The sequence below is a fragment of the Sapajus apella genome, unplaced genomic scaffold (genome assembly GCF_009761245.1).
Source record: "Sapajus apella isolate SASKATOON/1434 unplaced genomic scaffold, GSC_monkey_1.0 scaffold27, whole genome shotgun sequence".
Classification (NCBI taxonomy): domain Eukaryota; kingdom Metazoa; phylum Chordata; class Mammalia; order Primates; family Cebidae; genus Sapajus; species Sapajus apella.
The window spans coordinates 16,556,508-16,575,790 of NW_022436967.1; the positions used below are offsets into that span (position 1 = coordinate 16,556,508).

The 19,283-nt window shown below is 34.0% G+C and overlaps 1 protein-coding gene across 1 annotated transcript; it reads left to right on the plus strand.

The window, feature by feature from the left end:
- Nucleotides 1-6,025: 6,025 nt before the first annotated feature.
- IL2 (interleukin 2) lies at nt 6,026-11,309 on the plus strand. The gene is made up of 4 exons (XM_032292373.1): nt 6,026-6,569; nt 6,660-6,719; nt 8,962-9,108; nt 10,933-11,309. The coding sequence occupies exons 1-4, from the start codon at nt 6,423-6,425 to the stop codon at nt 11,041-11,043; spliced, it is 465 nt and encodes a 154-aa protein (XP_032148264.1). The 5' UTR covers nt 6,026-6,422; the 3' UTR covers nt 11,044-11,309.
- The last annotated feature ends 7,974 nt before the right edge of the window (nt 11,310-19,283 follow it).

Sequence of the window (19,283 nt, forward strand, 5' to 3'; positions counted from 1 at the left end):
CAAAGAAGCTATACTATTTTACATTTCCACCAACAAAGCATGATGGTTTAAGTTTTTTCATATTTTTATCAACATTTGTTTTTGTTCTTTTAAAAAATTATTTTAGTTATTCTAATGGGTGGGAAGGGGCATCTCATTGTGGTTTTGGTTTGGTTTTTCCTAAGTATTAATGATGTTGAACATCTTTTCATGTGATTTTTGGTCATGTGTACATTTTTTTGAAGGAATGTCTGTTCAAATCATTTGGCCACTTTTGAAATGGGCTATTTGTATTTTTACTGTTAAGTTGCAAGAATTCTTTGTATATTCTCAATACAAACCTTATATAAAATAAATGGTTTGCAAATATTTTCTCCCATTCTGAAGAAAATGATGGTCTTTCTTCATGGTGTCCTCTGAAGCAAAAAGTTTTTAATTTTGATGAGCTCCAATTTATTTATTTATTTTTTGTTAGTTTTGCTTTTGGTGACATATCTAGCCATTGTCTCATTCAAAGCCAAGAATATTTACTTGCATGCTTTGTTCTAAACGTTTTATTAGGTTGGTGCAAAAGTAATTGTATTTTTTTCCATTACTTTTGCACCAACCTAATATAATTTTAGCTCTTTCACTTAGGTCTGCGATTTATTTTGAGTTAATATTTCTATATGGTATGAAGTAAGGGTCCAATCTCATACATTTGCATGTAGATATCCAGTTATCCCAAGCACCATTTGTTAAGAAGACTTTTCTTCTCCCATTGAATTGTCTTGGCACCCTTGTCAAAAACCAATTGACCATAAATGTACCTTACACTTGGGAATTAACCCCTTATCCATCCTCTTATTGTCTAATACTGGGGCATTGCATATATATCTGTTTTTCTTTCTTAAATATAAAATTCTGTGGGCTAAATATAGCAACACATTTTGTATCTCCTATAGCCCATAATCATACTTAATAATGTTCCTTAAATATTTTGCATTTACAATACAAATAGAACTTTCTAGGAAGAATGGCCCAATATACTCAGAGTGTAGTTGCATGAGAAACCCAAAATAACAGTGGCTTAAATAAGATATGGTTGTTTCCCTCTCACATAAAAGAATTCAAAACTAGGCAATCAGAGTTGATTTGGTAGCTTGATGAAGTTATCTGTATCCTAGCTCTCAACCCTATCATCCCTAGAGTGCAGTCCCCTGTCTTCAAGGTACTGGAAAGCCACTAGAGCTCTAGCCATTAAATCTGCATGGCCACACCTCACTGCCAAGTGAAACTAGAGAATGTGGTCTTTACTGGAGAGCAGCAATATGTCCAGCTAAAAATCAGACTTCTTATTATAATAGAAAGGAGGGATAGATATTAGAGGAAATCAGCATTCTCTACAACAGGAATAAGGGGATAACTTTAAAGCAAAAATCTCTTTGGGACTAAAGAAAGTGAGGTATTTAGGAAGTTCCAAGTAATTAACTGTCTCATAGCTGCCCCTGTGGCAATGGACTTAGATAAGCCTGGGATGAATGTGGAGCTTGTTTTTTTTTTTCTGATTAATTGGCTGTTCTTTATTCTAGATTAAAGGGACAACTAGCAGGAAAGCATTGAATTACTTCACCCCTTACAAGTTGTAAGCTGTACTCCCAAGTTATCCTCATTGAGAAATGATGTCAAATAATTAAAGTATCTTCTACCCTATTTGTCTAAACTGTAGGAGACAGAAGATGCAACTCTTTAAGGAACAGAAGGTCTGAGCAGGTTCATCTGCCAGAAGACTTGGCCTAAGAGGTGAAATGAATTCTGCAGGAATCCTAATATCATCCAGTGAAGAGTCCAGAGTTGTTTGTTCAATATTGTGCAACTAGCCTGATACAGGTCAAGGATAGAGAAGAAAATTAAGAATGAGGTACATATTCATACATTTAAAAATTATATGAGGCAAATGACTCTAAAATTAGCCACCTATGTAACAACTTCTAGAAGCTCTACTAGTAAAAAAATGCAGTTACCATGAGGTGATGGAAAAGCTTTCCCTTTCTTCCCAGTAAGGAGAACTATAGATCCATCTCATTTGCAGAGGCTGGCCCCTCCCCTTATCTCCATGGGTTACATGAGTGGGTCCTGTAGATGCGTTGATTTCCTTGACTTCCCCCTATTCTCTGGCATTACTGTTTTCTGTAGTAAATTGTTCACCCTTGATCTGCAGAAGTGTGAAGTAAAATGTGATAACAATGGTTATCTCTAGCTGATTAGATTACAGTTGATTTTTATTTTTGATTTTTTTTAGATTCTGTGTATCATCCAAATTTTCTATAATAAATATGCATTATTTAATAATTAGACAATGTTATAAATTTTAAAATAAAAAAATCCGGTCAGAATCTTTAAAATATGTATACTATTTAGGAAGGATGAACAATGGACTCTTTGTCAGTGGTACACCCAAAGCCACTATAGGAGAAAAGAATAAACTGTTGACAGAGAACTTAGAAATAAAATAGTAAAAACAATTAGATGTAGATAAGCTTAAATGACTGCAAATAATAACTTTATTTTCACAAAATTTTAACAAAAGAATTTATCTTGGCAGAGGAGAAAACTAATATTTATCTGTAAGTTGTAAGGCTTAATTCTTAATGTATGAAGAAAAAAGTTCTGCAACATGAAGCACATGTTTCTTTCCTTAACTATTTTGTGGTGGAATGAGATTAAAAGATGTGAAATGAGATAAATAGATGTGAAAGTGCTTTATAAACCTGTGCTTTGCGAATCTGTTACTGTTACTGTCAGAATACTATCTATCATCTTCTACCTCTAGTAACTGCTGTGTGACTTGTCATAGGGGTCTCATATTTACACAAAAAGTAAATTTCCAAAGGTTTTGAAGATTCTCCCCTTCTCATCACATTTAAGTAGTAAGGTATCTCTTGGCTGCCAATGCAGACAATTGCCTAGTGTGATATTTCCATGTTAGCCTTAGAACACTGCACTCTGAAAAGCACAGTGCAGCTTAAATCCACAACGAATACAATCATTGCCTAACTTTAGATATGAGAGAAATGTTAAAAAAATCAAGTCTTCTGGTGCTTTTAAAAGGCCCCAGAAAGAGAGCCAAAAACATGAGAAAAACTCAGCAATTGTAGCTACTGTGTGAATTCAGCGGCTCCAAGTTCTTAGAAATCCTAAGGCTACTCAAAGTGTTGTTTTAGTGAAGATGGATGATGCCTTCCCTGAATCATCCTCTATCATTGACAGAGTGAAGGAAGATGGAATAGTGGGCACAATCTCATTCAGCTAACTCTGTGTAGTCTTAATGGGTCCAGAATTTAGCATCACTATTTTACACTGGAAAAAGATGAGATTATGAGGGGTCAGGAAGGCTTTGAGTTTTTACTCTAACCTCACCAATAATTAAGATTGTGATACTGGGTAAGCCACCTTAACCTCTGTAGATGTCAAGTTTCCTATCAGTGAATTGTGAGTATATAAAATACTAAATTTGAAATAAGTATTCAATCCAAAAAGGTTATGAACATTGTTAAAATTTGCCACATGGAAAAGCACACACCACAGAGGCATAATTGTGATCATGAACAGATTTACAAAAGTGATATCACATTATGGAGGGCCATAGGGCTGATAAAGACAAATGCATCACCAACCTATGCCCAAGGTCATTCAGATTTTCACAGTAAACACAGAGCTTCTAGCTGAATTAGGTCTGGAGGGTATGGAAATTTTCCAACAATATGTTCCTAATTTCAAAGAAACAGTAAACTGAACCTTGAAAAGCCAAGAGGCCTTTACAAAAACTGACAAGAGATGAATTAATACAGGCATCAAGCTACAGACCAAATTAAAGTTTTACAAAACTGTGAAAGAGGATCAGAAGGAAAAACTTTTTGGAAGCAGAGTCATTGAAAGTCAGCTTTGATGGATGGACAATATGTGCAACAGAGTGAGCAACCTCTTTGGTAGGCAGCTTCAGGGACTTGGGCTACTCTTGAGTCTAAGAGGCTGAGTCACAAACAATGCTAAGCAACTAAAACAACTTCTTGTTGAATAGTAAAATTCTGCATAGTAGAAGGAGAAGCAGGGGTATGACATATGACACACGTGGTAGTTAGCAATCCACTACTGACTTTACTGCCACTACACCCAGAAAAGCCAGCTGATGTGTCAGACATGAGAAAGCGAAAGTATGTCACAGTGAATGTGGCTTTCTCCCCAAGTATTTCAAGAAAGAAATTAAAAATCCAACTTCTATAATGGTGTCTACTGTACAATAACAGAGATAAACTAGGTATCCATGAATTCAATTTTCTACAGGGTCCCAGAAATATAGCCATATATTGTCCCATTTTCTAATGGAAATAGCCGGAGAAATATAAATATCAAGACTGGAGAACATCAAAGACATCATTGGAAAAGCCCCCACATAGGAAAATGAGTGGGCCTGAATTCTTCCATTTTGGAAGGGTAAAGCCTGAGTGATGATGCTGGGATTAGACACTGAAACTATTTAGAGAAGCAAAACAAGTTTAATAAAGCTATATTTTATTATGCTAAATGACACCTTTATTATACTAAATAAATAACTACCAAATAACCTTCCCCTTGTAATAGTGCTAATGTGATTTTGATCTGAAATGTACAGACATTTTGCATTTTTTCATAACCAAATGTTTATGATATTTGGCCATAATCTGACCTTTTCTTCATTTTTTTCTACTTCAGGGACTATAATCTTTATTTTTAAATTTGTTTTATATTCCCCAAACATTAACTAATGCATAGAAAACTCTTATTAACCCATTTTTCTGTTTTTTTTTTTTGTAAAAGATCACAATTGACTGTTTCTTAGAATGCTTGAATCATTCCTGCCTAAGCACCCTCCTCAAAATCCAGTTTGAAGTAATCGTTCCTTATTGAAAATTCCTTATATCCACCTCCCTTGAGACAGCAATCACCTTTCACCCAGGATTACACTTGTGTATGTACATACCTTCCCTATTACAAATCAGGGTCTTTGAGAAAATACAAATGGTAAGAGAGTGGATTTTTGGATTCAAAACATTCTCTTTTCAAATCCTTGTTCTGCCCCTTACCAGCCATAAGGGCTAAGTGCCCTAGAGCAAATTCCTTAACTTCAGTGAGCCTCAGTTTTCTAATCTGCAAAATAGGAGCCAGCACTTCACAACTCAGCAAGACCTAAATTAGGCTAAGTGCTTGCCTGTACACTGTTCTCTTTTCTCTTTTTCTATGTACCTGAGGGCATAATAGGTGCTAGTAAATGTCTGTTTAAAGACCAGACAATATTGTCTTCAAAAAAAAAAACAACAAAAACACAGGCGATATCATCTTAAAAAAAAAAAAAAAAAGACCAGGTAAAAAATAAATAAGGTAGGAGAATGGAAGCTTGTGTCCCCAGGTTAAATTAGAAGTATATACCAGTACCATTGTTCAGCCAGTTTGTGCACTGTACTGAGGATGAATGAACACATATCCTAAATGTCCTAGTATGCTGACTAAAAGAAATATGATCGTATTTCATAATTATTACTGTTACACTCATAGTGTCCCAGGTAATTTAGAGGATAAATCAAAATCCATTAAAGAGGTAAAGACATAAAAATGAGAAACATGTACTGGTTTACACATAACACATATAAAGTCTACTATAAAACTAGCATCAGTATCCTTGAATACAAACCTTTTTCTGAGTATTTATCACACCCTTTAAAAAATGTACAATAGACATTAAGAGACTTAAACAGATATATAAGCATTTTAAAATTAAAACAGCATAAAACAGTGCCTCAAGCTTAATAAGCATTTTATGTATTCTAATCTTAATATTTCTCTAGCTGATAAGTAAGAAGCAATCTATCTTATTGTATGCAATTAGCTCATTGTGTAGATAAAAAGGTAAAACCATTCTGAAACAGGAAACCAATATACTTCCTGTTTAATCAACAAATCTAAACATTTATTCTTTTCATCTATTTACTCTTGCTCTTGTCCACCACAATATGCTACTCACATGCTCAGTGTAGTTTTATGACAAAGAGAAAATTTTCCTGAGTTACTTTTGTATCCCCACCCCCTTAAAGAAAGGAGGAAAAACTGTTTCATACAGAAGGCGTTAATTGAATGAATTAAAACTATTACCTAAGTGTGGGCTAATGTAACCAAGAGGGATTTCACCTACATCCATTCAGTCAGTCTTCGGGGGTTTAAAGAAATTCCAAAGAGTCATCAGAAGAGGAAAAATGAAGGTAATGTTTTTTCAGACAGGTAAAGTCTTTGAAAATATGTGTAATATGTAAAACATTTTGACACCCCCATAATATTTTTCCAGAATTAACAGTATAAATTGCATCTCTTGTTCAAGAGTTCCCTATCACTCTCTTTAATCACTACTCACAGTAACCTCAACTACTGCCACAATGTACAGGATGCAACTCCTGTCTTGCATTGCACTAAGTCTTGCACTCATCTCAAACAGTGCACCTACTTCAAGTTCTACAAAGAAAACACAGCTACAACTGGAGCATTTACTGCTGGACTTACAGATGCTTTTGAATGGAATTAATGTAAGTATATTTCCTTCCTTACTAAAATTATTACATTTAGTAATCTAGATGGAGTTCACTTCTTAATAACAATGTATTATACTTTCTTAGAATTACAAGAATCCCAAACTCACCAGGATGCTCACATTTAAGTTTTACATGCCCAAGAAGGTAAGTACAATTTTCTACGTTCAATGTACATTTTAATAAAATTCAAAGTAATGTGAACATTTGCACAGATGGGATTAATAGCACCTCATCTGAGGAAAACAGTAACTTTAATTTCTGTTTTTTGAAAACCCAAGTTTGATAATGAAGCCTCTATTAAAATGGTTTACCTGTATTTTTATATATATTTGTGTGTTGGTGGCAGTAGGAAGAAAACCTAAAAATAATATTCTCACTTTATTGACAGGACAATTTTAAACAAAAATGATTTATGGTTTTATTTAAAAATATAAAACTCTAAATATTTGATTATATCATTTTAGTATGTAAAATACCAAAATCTATTTCCAAGGAGCCCACTTTAAAAAATCTTTTCTTGTTTTACGAAAGGTTCCTAAGTGTTTGAGAGGCAGCATAACACTAACTAATAGCATAGACTCTGGGCCAGAGACTTGAAGTGAAATCTCAGCTCTGCCATATCCTAGCTTTCATGAGCTTTGGCAAATTACCCACTCTGTGATTTAGTTTCATGTCTACTTAAATGAATAATTGTATATACTTAATATAGTTTTGTGAGGATTAGTAAGTAAATGTAAAGCCCTCAGAACTGTGTCCGGCATATGATAAATACCATGCAAGCATTAGCTATTATTAGTATTATCAAAGATCAAATTCTCATTGGGAAATACAAAGTAAAATTTTGGACTTAAATATCTTTTTTATCAATAGAACTTGAGACTTATAATGCAATATGACTTATTTTCTAAGATTAAAACCTTCATTTGGTTGTTTTTGGATTCAGATAGAGCACAATCATCCAAGCTCCTAGGCTACATTAGGTGTGTAAAGCTTCCTAATAGTTGTGCCAGTTAAGAGAGAACAAACAAAATTTGGTGTCAGAAAGGGCTTGTGCCAGGGTGAATCCAAGCCCAGAAAATAATAGGATTTAAAGGGACACAGATGCAATCCCATTGACCAAATTCTATTAATTCAAGGGAAATCTGCTCCAAGCTACTATTCTGAAAGATGTAAAGGAGACAGCTTACAGATGTTTCTCTGGTTTAATCAGAGCCACGTAACACAACTCCAGCAACATATAAGACACTAGTTCATGACAAAAACAGAAGCCGTGAATTTGTAGAATGTGTAGTGGTGAATTTAAAGAGCAATAGATGGACATACCAGGGGATCTGTATTGTCTAGTCCTACCATTCCCAGTAAAGATTGTTAGAAAGATGAGATTATGTGCATAATTTAGGGGGTGGTAGAATTCACTAAAATCTAATAGTTTGAAACCAAAGGTAATGATAAACTCTATTCATTTGTTCATTTAACTTTCACTGCATATTTACAAAAGATTTTGGAAATTAATAAAAAACATTTGATTCCATGGATGCTATGTTACTGTTATCATGAGAAAGAACTGAAATCTAACTCTGGCTCTACCCATTTTTGTGGCCAATTGCTGAGACTTAGTGTCCTTATTTATAAAATGGAGATGACACTTCACTGCCTACTTCAAAAAGATGGCTATGAGACATAAATGGGCCTATTTTGGAGAAAATTCTTTTACATTATACCATATAATCATAAAATATTATGTATAATATAGAATCAAGAGGCCTGTCCAAAAGTCTTTCAAAAATACTATAATCTTTAATTTCATTAGGACAAATTTTTTAAAATGAATCTTAATGTAGTGATTGTAGAAAAGTAAATATTTAAGTCACACTTAAATGTATCTTGCTCCAGGCTATATTGAGAGCCACTACTACATGATTATAGTTACCTAATATAAAATGTTGGGATTCTGATAGATGGCATCCAAGAGCTCCTTCGATCTCTTAACATTCTATGTTTCTTAACTCTTAGATTATCAAATATTAGAATCATAGAATGTGATTTTTATACTTCTACATTCTGACTGATTTGTTCTAATGATTTCTATGCAGACTGGAAAAGTAATCGGCCCACAACTGTAATTTGCATTTAGATGCAGAAATGCTGCAAAACCAAATTAAGCTAAAACTAATGAGTTGACTATCACTTAATGCTAGTCATAGGTACTTGAGCCCTAGTTTTTCCAGTTTTATAATTTAAACTCTACTGGTCCATCTTTACAGTGATACTGAGAACAAAGAGAATGGTAAAAACTCCATACTGCAACTCCAAATAAAATAAATTAGAGATTAGTTTCTGATTCTGATCTCTGTGTAAACTAAGCTGATGATAATTATTATTCTAGGCCACAGAATTGAAACATCTTCAGTGTCTAGAAGAAGAACTCAAACCTCTGGAGGAAGTGCTAAATTTAGCTCAGAGCAAAAACTTTCACTTAAGAGATACCAGGGATATAATCAGCAATATCAATGTACTAGTTCTGGAACTAAAGGTAAGGCATTACTTTATTTGCTCTCCCGGAAATTAGAAAAAAATAATGGAAGGGGATAAGTATCACATTTTTAAGTGACATAACATTTTTGGTATCTGTAAAGTACCCATGGTGTAATTGGCCTACATTTTAGGTACACTGTGAACATGAATCATTTGTAATGTGAGATAATAAACTGGGGAGTATAGAGTTGCACCTACCATCCACTAAAGGACAAGTCTCATCCCAAACTCCATCACCTCTCACATTAACACAAAACTGAGAGAAGGTACTGAATTGAATTTCACAGGAAGCAGACAGATTTCATTATACACTTTTCAGTTCCTTCAGAACATTACTGGAAAAAGCCAATACTGATCACCTGAAAGGCTTTTCAAATGGTGTTTCCCTATCATTTGATGGGAGGGATGCCCATGAGATTTTTCTTAAAAAAAAAAAAGTGCAGCCAATTTTTAAAATTGCCAGTGGACTAGAAAAACAACAACCTTGTTAGAGGCAATCCCCACTTTCAGAAGCTTAAGTATTTGTAAATGCACAGGAAGCATAAAACAGGCAAGGGACTAAGGTGATGTAAAAGAGATTCACTTCTCCCTTTTTATATTCCATATACTAAGATACAAAATTCATTAGTTAATAGGTATCCTAAACAGCATAATTATAGTAACAGAAACACATTTCTAAAAGTAACTCCAGTTGTTTCCAAATGAGTCACTTATTAGTGGACTGTTTCAGTTGAATTAAAAACAATACATTGAGATAACTGTCATCTGGACTTTGACAGATTTAGTCCCTTATCTAAGTCAAGAGGTTTATTCTAAAATAATTAACATCAGACAACTCACTCAACTCTTGATACAAATTTAAGACAAAACTATGAAAATCTGAAAACTGTGTTTCAAAAGCCAAATACTTTTTAAAATAAAAAAAGCAAGATATTATAATATTTAAATAATTATGCTTAATTGGGTATATAACACTATAACAGTTTATTTAAAGAGAATACTTATTTAAAGGGAATACTCTAATCTCACTTGTTTTTTGTTCTGGGGATAGGAATCACTTCAAATTTGAAAAGCTCTCTTTTAAATTTCACTATATATAAAAATATTTCCTTCTTAGCTTGTCAACTAGAGGCAGCGTTAAATAGCTCCTTTCAGTAGAGAAGCCTAATTTCTAAAAAGCCAGTCCATAGAACAAAATTTGTAATGTTTAAACTTTTAAAAGGTGGTAAATTCACCTGCATTGATACTATGACGAGGTGGGGGCAAGTATAAGTATTTATGAAGCTGTTTTTCAAATTTCTCCCAAACAGAAGCATGTCTTAGCTTATTCTGGGTTAGTTCTATTCTGCTTTGAGGAAAATATAAGGAGATTCACTTAAGTAGAAAAATAGGAGATTCTTAAATCAAGATTTAGAAAAGAAGAAAGTATAACGTGCATATCAATTAATACATTTAACTTACATAGATATAGATACATACTCAGAGGAAAAGTGGTCAAGTTTATTTCACATGCAGCGTTTAATATTTGTCTAGATCTGATTTTATTTAAATGTTTATTTGCACCCAATTCGGGAAAAATTTTTTGTGTTCATTGACTGAATTAACAGATGAGGAAAATCTCAGCCTCTATGTTACTATCATTTGGTATTGTAACAAAATATATAATTTTAGCACATCATTTTGATCATTTCAAGAAAATATGAATAATATGTTTGGTAAGCTTGAAAATAAAGGTGACAGGCCTATAAGCCTTCAATAGGGAATAATTATGTATAAGGTAAACTACTTTGTACTTTAAAAAATTAAAATTTTTCTTTTATAGGGATCTGAAACAACATTCACATGTGAATATGATGATGACACAGCAACCATTATAGAATTTCTGAACGGATGGATTACCTTTTGTCAAAGCATCATCTCAACACTGACTTGATAATTAAGTGCTTCCCATTTAATACATATCAGGCCTTCTATTTATTTATATATTTAAATTTTATATTTATTGTTGAATGTATGGTTTGCTACCTATTGTAACTATTATTCTTAAGATTATAAATATGGATCTTTAAGATTCTTTTTTGTAAGCCCTAGGGGCTAAAATGGTTTCACTTATTTATCCCAAAATATTTATTATTATGTTGAATGTTAAATATAATGCCTATGTAGATTGGTTAATTTAATAAATTTGATAAATATAAACAAGCCTGGATATTTGTTATTTTGGAAACAGCACACAGTAAGCACTGAAATATTTCTTAGTTGCTTGTGTGAATTATAGGATGGCTAAGATGCTTAAGAAAGTCACTCTTCCCCTGTAGAAATATGTAGAACCAAGATGCAGACTTTGCAAAAGGCCTTGCTTTGTCCTTTCAAAAGCTGATCAAACCTTTAGTTCTGGTCTGAGAAAATCTCTTAGCTGATTATATTTTCCTTCTTCTTAAAGAAAATGCCAAACACAAACATTCTTGAAACTCTTCATAGATTTGGTGTAGCTATGAAGTTGTCTAATATCTTACACCTTGCCTTCTGCCCTAAGGAGGCTCACCTGTACCACCTATATCAAAGGTCTTCCCTGCCCTTTGGCTTTTCATTATGTCCTGCCACTGGGGAACCCTGGTCAGAGCTGTGAGGAACTTAAGAGATTTCCCTGACTCCCTCCTTTGGAGTAGACTCAGGATGGCTACGCCTCTCAACCAAAGAACCCAGATTACCTCAAGGTGGCACTCTGGATACTTTTCCTTCTGAGTGATTCTGGTAATATTCCCTTCCACGTCTCTCTTTAAACCTAGGGAGGGTCATACTTTTGCTGTTAGCAACTCCAGGGTACTTATACCATCCCTTGCAGTTTCTCTGTACTCTGACCATAGCTTTTTAAATAGTCCTTTTATTAAAACCTTCTTTTAATTGAGTATGCCATCTGTTTCCTGCTGGGACTCAGATACAGTAGTTGTATCAGAAATAGCCCCAGAAAACAGACCCTCAAAATAGGATTCTGGGACTGGGTTGTTCATATTTAAGGAATACAAGGATAACAGGACACAGGAAATCTATGGGAGGTATTAGCATCACTATTACTCAACTTGTCATCAATGGTGTCGATTCTGGCTGGCAGACTCTGGCCAAGTGACAGATGAAAAACTACTCTGACACAGGTTTTTACCTGACAATGCAGCTGTTGCACCGCTTTGGCACTGCCAAAGAACACGTACTGCCGTGCTGCCCCTGATCAGCCAGGGAGGTTCCACATTTATTTAGTACAGATTTAATGACAAAGGTCTCGAGTGAACACTATTAGTGGGCAATTAACATTGCCGACCCCTCCAGTAGAGAGCAGTTCTGCCCCAGATGATCAAAGGTCGGTCTTAGGACAACAAGCTATTTAAATAAACTCCTCTACATTCCCTTGTTATCTGCTCTTTGCTATTAGCTCAAGGTAAGAGGATTAGGCTGCTTTCAGCCATAACTCTCTCCCGAGGGTTTTGCAAAACCTTTTAGCTTTCCAAGAAGGTTTGCACCTGTCTATAATTTTTCCCACCATTCTGACCAATCACCTATACAATGGTAGGATGGGATGAAACGCAGTGGAGGGCAAGATGTTGTGAGGTCAAATGGCTGTGGCACTTAGTTGCTATAGAAACAATAAAGAGTATGATTATTACCTAGATCCTTTTGATGATGATGATCCCAGACAGAGGACAAAGGGGAACAAAAGTTATCAATGTACAATTAAAAACATACATGGGCAACCACAATGCCTCTTCAGCAGTTTTGAAGGAGTCCTTCCTCTCTTCAAAACTACCAAGGAGTAAAAGGGACCCTTCTCATTAAATATTTCACTTCGAAGATTTTTTTTTTCATTTCTCATCCATTAAATCATATCTTGGTCAGTTTTAAGGTTCCAGTGCTCAATGAGGTATTCTTCTACCAGGAACCTTGACTTCTACCAGAAAACTGATGAAATGGCTGAGACTACCTTTTGGTCATTTAGGAGTTCTTCATACAGCTGAACCAACAAGCACGGAGAGAACGACTATACTGAGCAGGGTGACAGATTTTGATGAAAAGCGGGAAATTCAGTGCCTTCTACTGACCTGGGAAATGACTACACAATAGGTAATGCTATATTTGGAACCCAAGAAATTCAGTGGGGCATCCGTTAGCTCTCTATCCTCAGTAGTATTGGTCAATGAAAAACTGTAAAATTCACCAAAATTCAAGAACATCAAATTTCACAGAAGTGAGATGTGGAGTATACCACCAGGTAAATAATGCCACCCATCCAAAGCAATGGCAGAGAGTAAAAGGAAACATGCAAAAGATAGCGTAAGAATGCAGCTGTACTAACCAACTTTCATGACTAACTACTGAAGCAGAGATTAGACTTGAGCAGTTTTGTTTTTCTCCATTTTTATACTTTACTCTGTTAAGTTGGACTTGACATTGCCTCATATTCTTTACATGAAGAACACTGGCGGTACCTAGCATTTTAGATTTCAGGAAAAGTACTGCTGAATTGACATTACCCTACAATGATACAATAACTAATGGGATTTCATGTGTCTCCTTTGCTAGGAACACAAACCTTCTCCCCAAAGGAAGAAATAAAGCACAATGCTAAGGAATGAAGGTGTGAACTGTGCCAGATATCTTTTACTTTTCCCTCAAAAACAACTCTACAAGCTTTTCCATCCTGATCTTCATCCTGCTAAGTCGACTTGTATGGAATACATTAATGTGTTTTCTTGCCTTCTGGCTTCTAGCTGAGGGGATTCCTGGTAAGAATTGAATGTGAGATCACGTTGGGATACCTGTATCACTTGACCAAAGATGGCACTTCTTTCAAAGTTGTCCTTTATTATCTTACCTCTCAAGGTTCTAGTACCCACTCCTCTACACTTCTCTTCAGGCCTAGGTGCAGTAGCTGTTTTCCTGTATGATGAAAACAATCAATACAGGCAGGTCTTGGAGGTTTCATTCCTCAAGAGAAGGAATGCACACAACAGACATCTTGCTTTTTTCCTGAGGCAATTTTCCAAATTATGACATAAGAAAATGGAACCCAAGAATGAAGGAATAAAGTGCCAGTCTTATGAGGAGTTAAGAGGCAGAAGTAGTTCAGGATTTTCAAAGCAGATGGAATTTAACAGACAGAACTCCATAAAGGAGTGACCTCCAGGGAAGGAACCCATGTATCTACATACAAATTCCCCTCAATTCACTGGCTGATCCATCAGCTGCTTATGAAATATAAGACACCACCCAACCAGTAAAAGAAATGGCAGAAAACAACAGGTAGGAGGCAAATAAGCTTTATGGTACTGAGAAGACAGGCTGGAGCCAAAGCCCTGCTATGGAGAAAGGGTCTAGTAAACAAGTCAGGATTTAAGATAAAAAAAAAAAAAAAAAGCAGCTCTAGGTGAACATGTCTTGGAATAAGGACAAATCCGAAAGATACCAGCCCTAACAAAGCCTAAAAATAAGCTTCAATAAGATCAAACGAATATGGTAGATTCTATTTGTCTTCTGAACAGAGCTTAATCTAGTTTAAAGATAACATCACCCACAGCCTCCACACTATTCCAGACCTATGTATAGCATCAGTTTAAAAATTATGAGACCTGCTAACACACACACAAGCACTCTCTCTCTCTCTCTCTCTATCTCACTCATTCTCTTTCTGAAAATTAAGTTGGGTGAGTGGGGGTAGGAAACAATAAACATCTTCAACATAGGATTCAAGTGTAGTTATAAGATACAGACTTTAACTGATATAATATGTTCAAGAATATAAAGCATCATATCTAGATAATCGATAAAAAGATAAAATTTTGCCAAAAATTGAATTCTATTTTTTAAAAATCAAAGGATTATTCCAGAACTAAAAAATGCCATGTGTGAAATCAAGAAATCACCAGATGTGCTTAACAACATACTGGATGTAGCAAAAGACTACTTTAGTGATCTATAGATAAGACAATAAAAAAAATCCAAACAGAAAAAAAGGTACAAAAAAATTAACACATAGGTAATTAGAGTCATTGAAAAAAAAAACAGGAGAGGAAATAATAGGGAAAGATGTAATGACTGGTAATTTTCATAACCAAATGAAAAGATATCTACCTACATATTGAAGCTCAGTAAAACCCAAGTAGAATAAATACAAAATAACAATAGCAAAGCACATTCAGAAAACCCTCAAATCCACATGTAGGCAAATCACACAATTAATCTGCTGAAAAGCAAAGACAAAAGTCAGCTAAGTGAAAAAAAGCACTGCCTTCACAAAACAACAATATATTTGTCAGCAAATATTTCAACAAAATCTATGAAAGTTGGAAAACAATGGAATGACATGCTTAATTAAAAAAAACTTGGCAAACTAGAATTCTGCACCATAATTTCTCAGAAATTAATGTAAAACAGTCATTTCAGGCAACAAAAGCTGAGAAAACTGGGCAAAAGCAGACTTGAACCACAGAAGTGCTAAATAAATAATTTTAAGCTGAAGAAAAAAATCCAAATGGAAGCACAGGAGTACAAAAATGAAACAAAGAGTACCATATAGTATAGATAGAAAGTTACTAACTAAGAAGACAATAGATCTGGGAGCATTTTAACATATGCACAAGTAAAATAGCTGAAAAAATAAATAAGGGCAAAAGATGATAAATGGCATTAAAATGTTGCGGGATCCTTGCATTGGTTGGGAAATGTTAAACTAATGAATTTAAGATAGACTGCAATAAGTCGAAGCTGCATATTATAATCTAAGGTAACTTCTAAAAGAATAATACATGTTGAGTATCCCTTACCTGAAATCTTGAGACCAGAGGTGTTTTAAATTTTGGATTATTTTGGATTTTTGAATACTTGCATTATATTTACTAGTTAAGCATCCCTAAACTGAAATCCAGAATGCTCAGATGACTATTTCCTTTGAGTGTGATCTTTCAGCATCATGTCAGTGCTCAAAATGTTTTGGATTTTGAAGCATTTTGGATATTAGATTTTTGGATTAGGGATGTTAAACATGTATAAATGAAAAGTAATAAAAAAGAAAATGTAATATTATAATTCTTATAACTCTAAAGATGAGAAAGAATAAAGAGGAATAAAGGCAAAAAAACAAAAACAAAAACAAAAAAACCCCACAATGAGGCAAACAGAAAACAAATAGCAAGAAGGCAGACTTAAACCAAACTCTATAAGTCATTGTCATTAAATACAAAGAAACTACAAACTCCAATTAAAATAAAGATTGTAAGATGAAATAAAAATAAAACCCAATTATATACTATTTACAAAAAACATATTTTAAATAAAAGGACAAAGGATTAAAAGGAAAAGGAAAAGGGAATATAATGGGCAAACACTAATCAAAAACCAAAACCAAAACCCAGAGGTAGGCTTAACAACAATAGAAAAAGCAGACTTTAAAGCAAGATTATAACTAGAAATAAAGAGAAATTTTATTCAATAAATACATGCCAATACCAGTATTTACAACACAAAAAAAGCAGACGTTAAAGCAAGAATTATAACTAGAGATAAAGAGAAATTTTATTCAACAATACATACCAATACCAAATTTAATTTGTTTTACTATGAAACTAAATTTTATAAAATTCTAAATTAAATTTAGAATTGGTATGTATTTCTGAACAAAATACATAGCTTCAAAATATACATACCAAGACTTCTGCCTCTAGCCTTAATAGAGTAACTGGTACCTAACTAGTCTTCCTCCTGTAAGTAACCATAAAAGTGAGGGCACTGAACAACAGGCAGCAAAAGAATATGATACAAATCAATGGAAATGGACACAAAAAATTGGGTCCTGCATAGAGCACAGCAATACTGCAGAGAGAACAAAACAGAGATTTGAGTTCAAAGTTACTGATGTAGCCTTGTGTAAATTTGTGGAACAGTATACTAGAAAGAGCTGTACATCCTGACACTTGGGTTCTTGTAAAAAAAAAAATAATAATAGAGAGCTGTACAGAAAAAGCGATATAAAAATAAGTAATCTTTTTTTTTTTTGCTGTTAATAAGCTGTGTGTGTTTACGCATAAGACTCTACAAGTTTAGAGAAAGAGCAACTAACAAAGAAAGAATGTGTACTGAAAACTGTATCCTAAACAATCACTGAAGCTTGTACAGGGATGAAAGACATTCAAATTCCAATGAGCCAGAGTGAAGAAACCTTGTTGAACACCCTGGGAATTCAGTCAAACCCCTAGAGAGACCATGTCTTAGAATTAGGATAATCTAGAACTAGGTAACCCAAAATGATGAGGTACGTAAAAGAGCACGAAAATGTGATGTATATAATCAGGAGAACAATCACATAATAAAACAGATTCAAAAACGACAAAGATGAGGGAATTAGTTATTATAAACATGTTCAAGATTTAAAGCAAAATCTGAACACAATTAGAAGACAAATAGTGAATCCAACAGAAAAAGGGAAATCATAAAAATTGAAACTATATAAAAATTAACCAAAGTTCCAAAACAGAAATTCTAGAACTGAAAATTATATGAAATGAAAAATTCACTAGATGGGCATAATAGGAGTTTAGACATTGAAGAAATAAAAAACTGACTACTAGCAATCTTACACAATTTCAAAGAACAGAAAAAGAGTGGATGCTTCAAAAATCATTCTATTAGGTCAACATAAATTTGACACCAAACTAACATTACAAGAAAGAACAACTATATAGGCCAACATCTCTCATAAACATAATGCAAAACTTTTAGTATTAAAATATTAAATTAAAAATTATGCTGTCTGTAAAAGGTAGTATGTGACCAAATTGGAATTTATTCCAGGACTGCAAAATTGGTTTCGTGTTTTCAAAAAATATAACTCCCTACATTAATAACAACAAAACAATGATACAGACTACATGAATCAACTCAATTGGTGCCTAAAATTCACTTTAGAAAATGAAAATTATTGGGAGGCCGAGGCAGGTGGATCATGAGGTCAGGAGTTTGAGACCAGACTGGCCAATATGGTGAAACCCCAGCTCTACTAAAAATACAAAAATTAGCTGGGCATGGTGGCTCCTACCTGTAAGTCCCAGCTGCTCGAGATGCTGAGGCAGGAAAATTGCTTGAACCCAGGAGGCGGAGGTTGCAGTGAGCCAAGATTGTGCCACTGGACTCCAGCCTGGGTGACAGAGTGAAAGTCTCTCTCCAAAAAAAAAAAAAAAAAAGGAAAAGAAAAAGAAAATGAAAATTAATGGCACCAAGAAAAACTTATTTTCTTAAACTGTCAAGTGGTATCTACAAAAAACCAAACCAAACACCACAACTAATATAATAATGATAAAATATGAAACATTTTCCCCAAGTTTGGAAGCAAGATTAAGATGAGAAGGCCCATCATCATTTCTGTTCAATGGTGTAGTGTAGGTTTTAATGACTATAAGAAATAAAAGAGACTGGGAAGGAAGAAGTAAAATTATCACTAGTCGTAGATGACATTATTGTATTAACAGGATATCCCAAATAATCTGTAATTACAAATTATTGGAATGAGTGAATTTAGTAAGATTAACAGTTGGCAAGGTTAACATACATAAAAGTTCATTTATTTTTATATGCTATCATCAAAGAGAATATACTCAAAAACAGTACCATTTGCAGTAGCACGAAAAATCAAATAACTGAGAATGTAATGAAATACATGCCACTATATTGAAAACGATAAAACATTACTGAAATTAAGACCTAAATAAACGGTTATACCATGTTTCTGATTTGTAATTCTCACTTTTCTTAAGATTAATTCTCTCTGAATTGATCTATAGAGTGAATGCAATCTCATTCAGAATTTCAGATTTTATATGGGTGTGTGTGGTAGAGGGAAGACCATGAAACCAACAAAGTGAATCTTACATTTTTATGGCAATACAAAGACTCTAAAATAGCCAAGACATTCTTGAAAAAAAAAAAAAAAAAAACGGAAACACTCATATTACCAAATATCAAGACATTATAAAGCTACATAATAATTATGACAGTGTGGTCTTGGTATAAAGACCTACATATATAAGGCTACATCAGATGTGTAACTCTAATCCAGTGGCAAAATGACGGTGGTTTCAATGAATGCCACTATGTCAGTTACCCATATTTTAAAAAGTTATTGAACATTATGTC

What these genes read in the sequence shown, in the direction of transcription:
- IL2 (XM_032292373.1), top strand. Translation starts at nt 6,423, where the DNA reads ATGTACAGGATGCAACTCCTGTCTTGCATTGCACTAAGTCTTGCACTC. An exon ending in TGCTTTTGAATGGAATTAAT is followed by an intron (nt 6,570 to 6,659) that starts GTAAGTATATTT and finishes ATACTTTCTTAG; the next exon opens with AATTACAAGAATCCCAAACT. An exon ending in AGTTTTACATGCCCAAGAAG is followed by an intron (nt 6,720 to 8,961) that starts GTAAGTACAATT and finishes TTATTATTCTAG; the next exon opens with GCCACAGAATTGAAACATCT.